The sequence below is a fragment of the Lepisosteus oculatus genome, chromosome 4 (genome assembly GCF_040954835.1).
Source record: "Lepisosteus oculatus isolate fLepOcu1 chromosome 4, fLepOcu1.hap2, whole genome shotgun sequence".
Classification (NCBI taxonomy): Eukaryota; Metazoa; Chordata; class Actinopteri; order Semionotiformes; family Lepisosteidae; genus Lepisosteus; species Lepisosteus oculatus.
Genome location: NC_090699.1, coordinates 65,899,742 through 65,912,638, shown reverse-complemented (window position 1 = coordinate 65,912,638; position 12,897 = coordinate 65,899,742). Strand labels below are relative to the sequence as shown.

The window sequence follows — 12,897 nt, the reverse complement described above, 5'->3', positions numbered from 1 at the left end:
CAGGTCCTGAAGCTCCTGACGCCCGTGCAGGGCAGGCTTTGATCCCCCTGCTGGGATAATTAGGGTATTGTGTAGGGCGGTGGGGAGGGGGGGGGCAGTCAGTGCCCCCGACTGGCTGCTGTGTGCACTTCTTGGAAGCAGGAGGCTGGGTTTAATTACTGCACCGTTTCCTGGAAGGATATTTCCAGCAGAGCCTCTACTAGGAACTGTGAGGAGCCCGTCTCCTCTGCTCTCTCTCCGATAGGCCCCCAACACACACATATAGTCACACAAACACCACACGCACTCAGGCGCTCAAACACTGGCACACACACTCTGCTAGGAACTGTAAGGAGTCTCGTCTTCACTCTCTGATGGGCTCCCACCACCACAACACACATTCATACATTAACATGCTGGTACCACCACAACACACATTCACACATTAACATGCTGGTACACACACATGCAAACACACAGTCACACGTGCACTCGGTCGCGTTTCCTGAAAGGAGCCCTGCAGTAGGACAGCAGTGCCCTCTTGCCCCCTTCCTGGCCCAGAAAGGAAGACATGCTTGTAGACGGAGAGACAATGTGAGTAAAATGGACAACAGACTTGATGGCAGGACAGCCGTTTTGTGCAACCTCATCATTTTAACCAAAGCCACAGTCCTCAGAGATGCTGCAGATAACCGCCCTGCAGGTAACGACATTACTGCTGGGCTCAGAGGAATGCAGCTCTAGCAGATGTAGAGATTAGTCATCGCCCTCCGCTCTGATATTTACATGTGGTGGGGGGTGGGGGGGGGTAGCGTCTGATCCACTCAGTATGTCTGATTCAGCTACAAAAATAACAAGCTCGTGTGAGAGTTACAGAGTTCTTTTCTGTGCTCTTGAGCTGAAGCCGGCTGGACCCGAGGCGGGATCTGTTTTTAGCCACTTGAACATTAACAACAGTAATACCACACTACACATAGGCAGACACACTCACACCAGGGCCAGTCTTCCCAGAAGGCAATTATTAACCCCCCGGCAACTCTTTGGACTGTGGGAGGAAACCCACGTAAACAAAGGGAGACCATGCAAACTCCACACACAGCCAGCACCCCGGGTCCGGAGTTGGATCCGGGACTCTGCCCTCCTGTGCGTCCAGATTCTATAAATCCGCTCTGTTCAATGTCTGCCACAGCCCCACAGGCCCCTGGAGGTGGGCACATCGGTGTGAATTGCAGCAGGTGCTGAGTTTCATTCACAGCTGTACTCCAATACAATGAACTGCCCTACAGATAGAATTCAGCCCCATCCTGCCTGCCTCCGTAAGTGGGAAAAGCAGGTGAAGCACAAGGGAGCTGGGTTCTCATTTCAAGTCAGGGGATCCGACTGGGCTGATGGCTGCTCCAGCACTCCCAGCTCTCAGGACAGATGCCCTCCTCACAAGACAAAAGCCACCCGCTTCCCCCTCTCCCCTGTCTGAACATCTGGGGTGGATTCGGAAGCTGGAGGAACAGCTGCTTGGCCCCACCGGGATACAGAATGGCGAAGCCACGCCAGCCTGCCTGTTGGCATCGTTCATCGTTCGAGACGGAGAGCTTTCACGGATGAAGGTGGAGGGAAGGAACTACAGGAATGCATCCCGAAAGGAGCCTAGCTGGCTCCAGGTGCACCCAATGGCGATACCACGCGTGTTGTGGTCTGTCGTCAGGTGCGCAGTCGCACGGGGAGGGAATGCAGGCTGAGAGCTGCTCTGCTGGCCCCCCCGCTCCGTGAAATGACATCAGTCCTGCAGCAGCGGCGCTCGACTCGAGATAAAGCGGAAATTCCCAGAAGTGGCAGAGAGAGAGACTGACTAACTGTACACACAGGCACACCGCATCAAAGAGCCACACAAACCCTGAGACACACACACACACTCAGAAGCACAGGCAGGCTGGGGCACACACACACAGTCAGTCAGTCAGTCAGTCAGTCCTGATATACACACACTGAGACAGATACACTTTTACAGATAAACATACTGTCCTTATACACATGCACACACACTGTCCTGATACTCACACATTGACACATTCACTGAGATAGATGCACACTTTTCTGATACACATTGAGACAGATACACACCCTGTCCAGATACACCCCCGACACAGATACACACATTGTCCTGATACACGCACACTGAGACAGATGCATACATTGTCCTGATACACACACACACTGACACACATGCACACACTTTCCTGATACACACACACTGAGACAAATACATAAACTATCCTGATTGACACACATTGAGACAGATACACACACTGAGTGACACAGATACACACGCTCAAACATTGGACACACGCTGGCACAATGCGCACACATTTGGACACACGCTGGTGTACCCAATGTACACACGCACACAAACCGAGCCTCACACATACAGATGTTCACACACAGCTGGCATGCTGGTTCATCAAATGAGGAAATAAAACCTGATGGTTTTTCTCAGCAGAAGCAGAAATAACTGTTTCTTGCGAACAGGATCAGCTCAGACGTTTCCTTCCACTACAGCTGTCTCCCTGCTGAGCAGAAGGGGGTTTAGCCCAAAGCCTCTTACAGGGGCCTGCTGAGCACCTCTCAGCCCTGCGTGATCCCCGATTATTCACAACTTAGGCTGCTGTTACACAGAAGTGTGGACCTCTGCCAGCTCGACTACTCACTGGTGTGATTTCCAAGTCATAGGCACCCTTCCATCCGGGATCAATCCTGATTAACCGCAGAGGCAGAGCGAGGTGTTCCCAGGCCTGCAGGGCACCAGCGGTTTGAAAGCTGCAGCCTGGTCGCAGGTACATTTCCAAAGAGCCGCCTTCTGACACTGTGGTGCTTCAGGGAGAACTCCAGAGGGGTTACAGACCTGTCCTCAGCACGCCACTGATGGCAAAGAAGGGGGAATTTAAATCAAGGGAAGTCATGTTAAAATTGTATGAAGCACTAACTAATAAGGCCTCATATAGAATATATCATCACATTCCATAAACTGCTCATCCAATTCAGGGGCCCGGAGGCCCTTCTCCCGGGAAGCACAGGGCGCAAAAACGGGATTGTGCTTGGATGGAACTCCGTCCCCGTCTCAGGATTTAGAATAGTGTGTGCCAGGTTTGCCACTACGTCCTGGAAGAGCTACAGCTGCTCTGGAATCATCAGCAGCCAGGTAACCCTGTGTCCCGCACTGACCTGCAAAGGAACTAAATCTCTTCAGCCTTGAGCAGGGTGGGACCCCAGGGGGACCTGGTACAAGTGCTCCGAATCCTCAAAGGCCCTGGCGGAGTCAGCCCAGGGGACGTCTTTAGAATCAGCAGTAAAAAGCAGGAGGCACACGTGGGAACAATGTGGAAGTGTATTTAAAACTGAGAACAGGAGGCACTTGTTTACACCAAGGGCGGTGGCGGTGGGGAACCAGCTGCCCAGCCATGCCGTTGGAGCTGATAAACTGGTTTCTCTCAAGCTGAATGAGGTCCTGGGATCAATAAGCTACTAACTTTTTAATGGGCCAGCTGGACCGAAAGGCTCCTCTCGTTTTTTTGTCCTGTCTTGTCTTCCTAAATTCTTTCTCAAGTGCCCCGCCGGTACGTGACTGCTCTGGCAGGGCGGACACGCCCTCTCTGGACTCTGGAGGGGGTCTGTGGCCGGATTTCCTGGAGCTCTCTCATTGTCCTCTCTGCGCCGCGCTGCCCCACAGTGACCCGGAGAGCCCTGCCCTCCGATTGCACTCCTGCGGTGTACAGTAGGTGCCAAGGTGGCCTGGCGCTTGTCACATGGCAGCTCACAGCTCCAGGAAGTCGGCAGCGAGTAGCTGCCAGCACGATCTCTAATCTCCGCTCGTCAGTTGTGAGATAGCGCTTCTGCAGCCGCTTCGCAGGAATGCCAGATTTTCTGATGCGTGGAAGGAAGTTGATTAACTGACTCGGCTGAAGACCGGCGCTGAGGGCCCCGAGCACAGAGCAGGGGGACGGGCGCCTGTGGCCCTGTGGGTTACGGTACTGGCGGGAGCCCTGCCCCCACCACAGAGCGGTTCTGCTGTGGGCCCGGCCGCGGCTGTGTTCTGGGTTCTCGGCAGGTGGGCTCAGGCAGGAGGCGCCACGGAAGCGCAGGGTGCCTGGGCTCAGAGGCGTGGCCTGCGGTTCTGAAAACACCCTGCAGCCCGTCCTGGGTCTGTGATGACCGAGAAAGTGCAGATCTGTCAGCTCGGGTCTCCTGCTGGACCCTCCCGACCCGTTTCAAGATTCTGCGTCACCAGAGGAGGCCCGCGGACGGCATTCAGAGCTCAGTGGAGTTCACATCTGACGACGCTCTGAGTCACCTGCAGTACGCTCTTCATACACACATGAACAAGGGCAGGTTACCAGGACTTGCTTCATCGTGAAGTCATTCTGCAGGATTCTCAGGAACTCCACAGAGCAGAGGAGCACGTTCAGTCTCGACACAGCGAGGTTTCGGGTTACCCAGGACGTGATCTATACAGCAAGTCATATGCTGTTCTCCTGTCAAAGCAGAACATAGGAACATACCTTCTTTGGCCATTCCTTAAAAAAAGTCAGGGTATTTATATAAGATCACTCTATTGGTCAAATACAATTTCTTGTAACAGGAGTTTGTCTTTTCACAGACCCCAGCTTGCTCTCCATGAGTCACACAGACAGGGAGAGAAGCTTGGGGTCAGAGCGCAGGGTCAGCCATTTATACGGCGGCCCTGGAGCAGCTGGGGTGAAGGGCCTTGCTCAGGGGCCCAACAGAGTAGGATTCCTCTGCCGGCCTCGGGATTTGAACCGGCAACCTTCCAGCCACAGGCACAGATCCCGAGCCACAGAGCCAATGCTCCGCCCATTTACTTCAACAACATGGGTTTGGAGCTTGTTCCCTGCCTCCACAACCCTTTGCGTAAACGCATGCTTCCATTTCCCACGAGCATAATGACATGGAATTGAAGTCAGCAGAAAAAACATGGGAAACAAATAAAGAGATGGAATTCTGGATGTTTGATAAAAGCATTTTTTTTACTGAAAAATATATAGATATTTATGACATATGTACAGAGCATTCACATTGTGAAAAAAAAGACAGTGATCATTGTTAGAAAAAAAAAACAACAATAAAACTTCTTGCTTGCAGCATTGTCCCGTACCAAGAACAGCAAGTTCTGGACTTGTTTATAGAGAACCAGCCCGCGGGCCCAACACAAGGAGAGGCTTGGGCCCTGATTTTCTCATTAACCCTCAGCTCGTTCCATTGCCTTCTGGGCTCCGGTCCCATCCGCCCCGCCCTCTGCAGCTGATTGGCTGTCTGGGCGACCGGGAGGGGGGGCGTGTCTCCCACCAGCGCCGCTCATTGGCTGCCCTGAGGAGGCCACGCCCTCACAGCGGGAAGGGGTACTCCTGCAGGAAGTGCTGCAGCCGCCGGGGCAGGGGCAGCCGGTCCGGGCTGGCCGTGAGCCGGTTGATGGCGAGCCGGGACAGGTGCTGCAGGGAGGGGAAGGCGTCCCGCCGGTGCAGGGGCCGGACCAGCTTCAGCAGCACCGCGCTGTCCTTCGGCTGCGGGAGCAGGGCGGGGCCGGCGGCCCCCTCCTCGCCCTCCGCCGCCCGGCAGGAGCCCACGTAGTGGCGCACCAGGCTGAGCACGTCCGGGAAGGCCAGGATGCGGGGCTTGGCCAGGCAGGAGGAGTCGAGGCGGAAGAGGCCGTGGCTGTACTCGATGCGCACGTTGGTGGGGCCGCGGTGCGTCTTCACCGACAGCGTGAGCATGTAGAGGGGGTGGCTGCTGTCCCGCACCAGGAAGGTGCCCTCCTCCACCGGCTGCAGCTGCTGCCGCGCCTCGCTGGCCGTGAGGGCGCCCCAGTACCACCCTGACAGGGACAGGAGGGAGAGAGGAGTGAGGAGAGAGGGGAGAGAGAGAGAGGGAGAGAGGGAGAGAGGGAGAGAGAGGGAGGAGTGAGAGAGGGAGGGAGAGGGAGGAGAGAGAGAGGGAGAGGGAGGGAGAGGGAGGAGAGAGAGAGGGAGAGGGAGGAGAGAGGGGAGAGAGGGGAGAGAGAGGAGAGAGAGAGAGAGAGGAGGGAGTGAGAGAGAGGGGAGAGAGAGAGAGAGAGGAGGGAGTGAGAGAGAGAGGAGAGAGAGAGGAGGGAGTGAGAGAGAGGGAGGAGGGAGGGAGGAGAGAGAGGGAGGGAGAGGGAGGAGAGAGAGAGGGAGGAGAGAGAGAGAGGGGAGAGAGGGGAGAGGGAGGAGAGAGAGGGAGGAGAGAGGATTGAGGAGAGAGGGAGGAGAGAGAGAGGAGGGAGGGAGGAGAGAGAGAGGGAGAGGGAGGGAGAGGGAGGAGAGAGAGAGAGAGGAGGGGGAGAGGGAGGAGAGAGGGGAGAGAGGGGAGAGAGAGGAGAGAGAGAGAGAGAGGAGGGAGTGAGAGAGAGGGGAGAGAGAGAGAGGGAGGAGAGAGGATTGAGGAGAGAGAGAGGAGGGAGTGAGAGAGAGGGAGGAGGGAGGGAGGAGAGAGAGGGAGGAGAGAGAGAGGAGGGAGTGAGAGAGAGGGAGGAGGGAGTGAGAGAGAGAGAGAGGAGGGAGGGAGGAGAGAGAGAGGAGAGAGAGGGAGGAGAGATGGGAGAAGGGACGGGAGAAGGAGGGGGCGTACCTGAGCTGTCCAGGTAGCGGAAGGTGGTGGCGATGCAGCGGAGGTCCTCGGTGGGGTCCCACAGCGGAGGGGCGCTCTGCAGACAGCAGGGCAGGGGGGTGGAGGGCGAGGGGCTGGCCGGGCGGGCCTCTGCGCGGGGGTCACAGGGCCGTGAGCCTCCGTCCCGCCTCTCGCCGTGTCCCAGCACGTCCGCGGCCAGGCTGGGGAGAGGCAGGACGCCGGCGGGCTGGCCGGGCAGCAGGGCAGGGGGGCTGCGGGGGAGAGAGGGAGGCGGGGTCAAGTAACCGCGGGCACAGCGGGGAGCCCCGCGCCCCGGGCCGAGAGGGACATCCTGTCAGGCTCGCCACAGGACCCTCGAAACCAGGGCTGTGTCTGACAGCTGCTTCTGTCACCAGGGGACAGACTGGACCCTGACTCTCCGGGCCCTGGACTTCTGGAGCAGAAGAAGAGGTGTGGGGAACCCCAAGATCGGGACCGATACCCGGCAAACAGGTCTCGTGCCCGAGCGCACAGGGACGCCCGCTCTGCCACTGCCCCAGCGCGCGGGGCGACCGGGACCGGACTCCCGGCGCCAGCAGGGCCTCGGGGCCACAGGGCTGCTCGGGCTGACGCGTGTCCAGCTCTCTCTCTCCCTGGGGCGACAGGGTCAGGAGATCGGGCCCTGCACACTGCAGACAGAGCAGCTCCTTCTCTGCACGGGTCTGAGGCTGGCTGGCGTCCTGACCCGCCCTGTGAGCCCCCAGATCTTCCAGCACTGGTTCCCCCGACCGCAGACCTGGCCTCCCAGTCCCCCCACCCTCACCCGCTCGGAGCTCCGACACGCCCGGCCGGGAGCGCGCCCCCTGGGGAGAAGCCGGCACCCCGTTTTACGGAGCGATCTCCCGGACTGCCGGGCCGGGCAGGGTCACGCCCTCCTGCTCAGGGAGTTTGGAAGGCGGACGGAGGATTAAGGGAGCCCGTTTCTGCGCCCCTTCCAGCTGAGCAAGCGCTGCTGGTGTTCCGCACACGGACAGCTGAGGGGGGTGAGCCGGCCTATGTCCTCCTGCTGTCGAGCTCGGCGGCTCCTGCCTCCCGCGCAGACACAGAGAACTCGGAAAGGCTGCAGCGAGACTCACCCCGGGACCAGGGCTCAACACGCAGGGAACCGGGGCGTCATTTTCTCCCGCAGACACCTGTGGCGGAATGATAACGGGGTGCGGACTGTTCCTCACTGCTGCCCGTACGGGAGATGTGCCGCTGTGGGGGTCAGGGGTCAGGGGTCAGAACACGAAGGTAGAAGGAAAAAGCAGAGTGGGCTTGTGGTGCCGTTCCTCCCTCCCAGGCGGATATTCGACAGAAAAGAGTGGCCGAGGACAGTGCTTCGGCCGGGCCGTTTCCCTTTTCGGCAGTAAGCAAACTTCTTTTTAAAGCTCGGGTTGAACGCTTGATCGAATATGCAAAGCCGGTTTCTGGACAGATGTTCCTGTTTCAAAGGAATGCAAATCAGGTTCTGACAGGAATTAACTTTCTGACTTCGGAGGAAAAGTGCGGCGGCAGAAATGCCGTCAGCGGGGGAGGGGCGGCTGGGTTCAAACCGCGCCGGCGGCTCCTGTCCAGCTGCTCTCGCCCAGCTCCTAACCCCGTGGGCTGGTCAATCGATTCGTATATAGCGCCTTTCCACCAGAGCATTGCGCGAGAAATATAAAGAAATAAATGACGCATAAAAATGAGGCGATCTCTTTGATTAATCTGGCTTAATTAGACCTTTGTCAGCCTGTTTCTGACGCGAAGACGTCTAGCAAAACCTCTCCCGAGCCTCATGCCTGTTTAAACACCTCGCAACAACCACGTGTTCATAAGCCTCCCACTCCGGCCCGTTCCCGATTATTCTCTGGGAAGAGGGAGCAAACAGGTAGACCCCCGAAAACGTCCACACCCCGGGGAGAGGGAACATGCAAATTCAACACACAAGGCGCCGAACGCGATCGAACCCGGGACCCAAGAGCCGTCGAGCTCCGGGAGGACCGGAACACCCTACGGAGAGGGGTTGCTGAAATTCGGGAAGTTTCTAGCAGGAGAAAAACCGGGACACGGTTTGTAGAACCTGATCTACAAGCTGGCGATCCCCGCGACAGCAGGGACGGTGCTGCGCGTTGGTCCCCAATGTCAAAGTTGTGTCAGCGGCTGTCCAGAGCCCGTCGCCTCTCCGGCGATCTCAGGAGTCCTGGCTAGAGTCACTAGCGGCCGGTTTTCGCTCCTGTCACAGAGGAGCGCACCGGAGCAGAAATTGCTTTATCCAGTCTGAGCCATCGAATCGTTCATGTTCGTTTTAACATTCCGAACATTATTTTAACAGTGTTTTCGAAGGCGGCTGTTTTGCACTGGGAGCCAACAGCTTCCACACCACCCCTGACGGCAAACAGCTCAAGTGAAACCGAGGAGAAGCGGGTCTGATCATTCCCGGCCTGCGCGCCCGGCTGCTGGTCAGTGTCCCGGGAATCGTGTGGATATGACTGGATCGCAGGTATCGCCGGGGCCGAACTTCCCTGACAGCGCTCAGCACGGCCGGGAGGGCAGTCCGTACGGCACAGCGTGGTGCCGGGGCCGTGACCCGCTCGGTACAGCCCCCGTCCTCCCGTTACACACAGCACACTCGAGTCTTTGCACACGGACAGACGCGACACCTCTCCGCGCCGGTGCCCGTCCAGGCGGGACTCACCTCTGAACGCACAGCAGCATGTTTCGACACCAAGCCCCGACTCCTCGGCGTGAACTCGACCTCTCTCCGGGATCCCGCTCGGAACTTCCTTTATATAGTTTAATTTTCACGAAAGCTTCAAAAATAGATCCCTGGGAAACTTCCGCTCCTCTTTTCCCCGAATCGGAACCGGGCGCAGTAGACGGTTCACAGTAGAGAGGCGGGAAGCGCGGGATAAGATCGTCTTCCAGAGAAACCGAGAGTAAAAACAAACAAGACAGTGTGTCCCGAATCACAGACGTCTTTCATTAAAAATAAGTTTAACAAAGTTCAGCCCTGAGTGGTTCCCACGGGTGAGCGGCGAAAGCGCCGGGCTAATGAATGAGACAGCGGCCGAAACCGGACAGCTTTCCAACTCCTCTCTCTCTCCCGCCTGTCGCTCGGACCCGCGTCCAGCCCGTGTCCACAGCGATCTCCCCCGAGCGCCCGGACGACACGGCTGCGTCGGGTTTGTTGTCAAAAAAAAAAACTGTTTCATTTGAGAAAACAGAGCGGAAAAAACCGTGGGCTGTGCCTCTCTGAGCTCATCGTGAGTTCCAGGAATTGTGTTCGAAGAATTTTTTTTGTGTGCCGGTTCTCAGAACTGCTTTGTGCTCTCGGCAGCGACTATGACATCAGTGCTAACTGCGTCTGCCCACATTCAGCCAGACACCCTGATGAAAGCGCACGGCGCTGCGGCCTCTTCCCCTCTCAAGACAGCCTTTCTGCGGTGGGTTAAGTCTTGTGCACCCCTTAAATGCCCAGCAGAGCGACGCCCCGGTTCCGCCCAGCGGTCACGGCCCCAGCAGGTCTGACGGAACCGGGTCAGAGACGCGGCCTCCTCCCCCGGCCCCTGGCAGCCCGTCAGCTGAGTTCAGAGGAAACACCGCCGGCGGCCTTCCAAGAACTTTCCAGGAAAACCGCGCAGCGGCCCCGAGGCGCTCCAGTGAGCTCCCAGCGCCCTGTCCCGGCCGGCCCCCGCCCGGGGAGAGCCGCCGGCCCGCAGTTTAACCGTCTGGGCACCGGGGCTCTGTAAGGCCGTGCTCCAGTCTTGGGGTGCAGGGGGGTCCTGGGGTGCAGGGGGTGCTGGTTTCCCTTACGCCCGAGCTCTTGTGCTGTAGCTGGAGAAACAGAAGCCCCGCCTGCTCTAAGGGGGGCTGCAGACTTAGGGAGACAGTCCCGCTGGGGGCTTGGCCGGCTGGGACCCCGGTTCTGTCCTGGGCAGCGGGCTGTCTGTCCCCCACAGCACGCAACAAGAAGCAGCTCTTTCTCTTTCTCTTCGCCGTCTTCTTCTGCTTCTGTACAAGAAAACACCGCCGCCTGAAATGTAAAGAATTAAAACCCTCTGAAAAAGGGGGTCGAGAGACCCCCTCGGAAGCGGGGCGAGCCGTGGTGCCCAACTGGACCCCCACCGGGCTCGTGCCGCGGGCGGCCTCTAGCGCCGCCTGCCGTTCGCGGAGAATATCGCCTCGCCCGGTCCTCTTGGTCAGGAACAAGTGCAGGTTTGTTCCGCGCCGAGAAGGGAAAGAAAATAGACGCAGCGCTTCTCTTTCCGTTTCCTCTCGTTTCCTTGCTGCGCGGCATCAGCCTCCGCTTGTTCCTGCTCCCGGCGTGAACTCCGTTCTGATTGGTGTCGAGCTCGTTTGTACGATAAAAACCCCCAAACACATGACAGAAGCATGTTCTATTAGAAAGACTTGAGCTTTGTGTGTGTTGTGGGTTTTTAAGCGTTGTGATGACCAGCAGCCTCGGCCTCCGCTTCCCTGCTTCAGCTCCAGATGGGAGAAACTCGTGTGCTGGAGGGTCTCAGCTCCAGAGGAGTTAAACTCGTGTGCTGGAGGGTCTCAGCTCGAGCGGTCGCTGAGACGGACTCTGTGTTGACAGAGTTAACCCCTGCGTGCCCGGCGTGTCTGCCGTGAGCTCAGGAGCAGCTGCTCTTATCAAACGGGTTCTGTCTGCTCCCTTCCCACCCTGCTGACTTCCGAACCCGCATGTCACCGCGCAATCCTGCTCTCTCCTTCCACGGCGTGCTCCTTTCTCACTGTAAAGCGCCATGAGGAGCCCCTATTATTAATTACGATGATGATGATGATTATTAAGCATTTCCAGCGGCGGCGAGGGGGGGATTTCCAGCGCGCGCAGCCCGGCCTTGCAGCTCCAGCGACAGCGCGGCGGTTTTCCTGTTTGTGCTCCTCGCACCGCGTGGGCCCGTGCGGTCTCTGCAGCCCACGCGGCGTGGGGCTTCCGCGCGCCTTCTTCCTTGCAGCGCCCGGCCTTCGCACGCCACGCTGCCCGCAGGTCACCGCGCATGCGTCCCCCCCGCGCTCAACAGCGGCCCCTCTGGCTGCTCCCCTGGAACTGCAGCGGGGCGGATTGGAAGCGCCGGCGTCTGAGCAAGTTCTGGTTCCGGAGCTGCAGGGCAGGCGATCGGGTTTCCCGCCCACATTCCCCGTTCAGTCCCGCTCCTGAGATCAGCGAGGGGCAGCTCGGACATTGGAAAGCTGAGCTACTGTCCCCGATGTCCAAGCAGGAGCATCTGGACCTGGGACCTCACACCTCTATAGTGCCTTTCTGGACACCCCACTCACAGCGCTGGACAGGGAACAGGATCCCCTCCACCCACACCAGTGTGCAGCCCCACCTGGATGATGCTCCAGTCCTCTCACACACACCAGCTCTCAGTGGGGAGGAGAGCAGAGGGATGAAGCCAGTTCAGAGAGGGGGGTTATTAGGAGGCCATGACTGGTAAGGGCCAATGGGAAATTTGGCCAGGACACTGGGATTACACCCCTACTCTTTTCGAGAAACACCCTGGGGTTTTTAATGACCACAGAGAGTCAGGCCCTCGGTTTTACGTCAGGTCTTTTTTACAGTCTAGTGTCCCCATCACCAGTAATTATCTGCAGAACTGTGACATCTCTACCCAGGTCCAGAGGTGATTTGTAGATCACTGTGCCTGTGCTGGTGTGACCTGTCTTTGTAATCAACTGTAAAAGGCTTTAAGACAAATCTAGTACAGAGCCTACAGGAAGTCTATATCACCCTTCCAGAGTAACACAGTACAGGCCTAACAGCCTGAAATCAAGATGCGTTAAATCAGAATGTATTTTACTTTTATTAACACACTGTAATACTCTGCCTCCCCAAGGGGAAAAAAATTAAAATTCTCAAACATTCTGAAAGGTAATTAAAAAATTGAAAATGTGTTACTTTGGAAAGGGCGTGTAGGGTGTGTGTAGGCACAGCATGTCTAATTTAGAAAGTTATTAAGGTGAAGTGTTTATTTAACAAGCAGGTTGGAACAAAATCCCGAATACATCATGACTCCCGGAACTGGGTGTGAGATTGCTGACATACTCGGCCCCAAAACAAACTTCACTCTGTTTTCTGTGTGAACGTCGTTAAGAGACCAGCACTGTCCTGCGTGTCTGAACGCCCGGGTGCAGTATACCCGGCCCGCCACTAGAGGTCCCCAAAGTGCCTACCAAGTGGTTTCCACGTAACGCGTCTCGCCTGCTCTTCCGAGACCAGGCTCTCGTCTGCTGACC

General features: G+C 57.5%; 1 protein-coding gene across 1 annotated transcript; it reads right to left on the bottom strand.

Moving 5' to 3' along the window:
- Window positions 1–4,996: 4,996 nt before the first annotated feature.
- cisha (cytokine inducible SH2-containing protein a) lies at window positions 4,997–11,357 on the bottom strand. Its single transcript, XM_069189615.1, has 3 exons — window positions 9,332–11,357; window positions 6,634–6,884; window positions 4,997–5,860 (listed from the first exon to the last, which is right to left on the bottom strand). Exons 1-3 carry the CDS (start codon window positions 9,349–9,351, stop codon window positions 5,373–5,375), a joined length of 759 nt encoding a protein of 252 aa, XP_069045716.1. The 5' UTR covers window positions 9,352–11,357; the 3' UTR covers window positions 4,997–5,372.
- Between the last annotated feature and the right edge of the window lie 1,540 nt (window positions 11,358–12,897).

Excerpts from the sequence above, each read along its gene's own strand:
- cisha (XM_069189615.1), bottom strand. The coding sequence starts at position 9,351 with ATGCTGCTGTGCGTTCAGAG. Across the intron at positions 6,885-9,331 it reads ATGCTGCTGTGCGTTCAGAG|CCCCCCTGCCCTGCTGCCCG; the intron begins GTGAGTCCCGCC and ends TCTCCCCCGCAG. Across the intron at positions 5,861-6,633 it reads CCGCTACCTGGACAGCTCAG|GGTGGTACTGGGGCGCCCTC; the intron begins GTACGCCCCCTC and ends TGTCCCTGTCAG.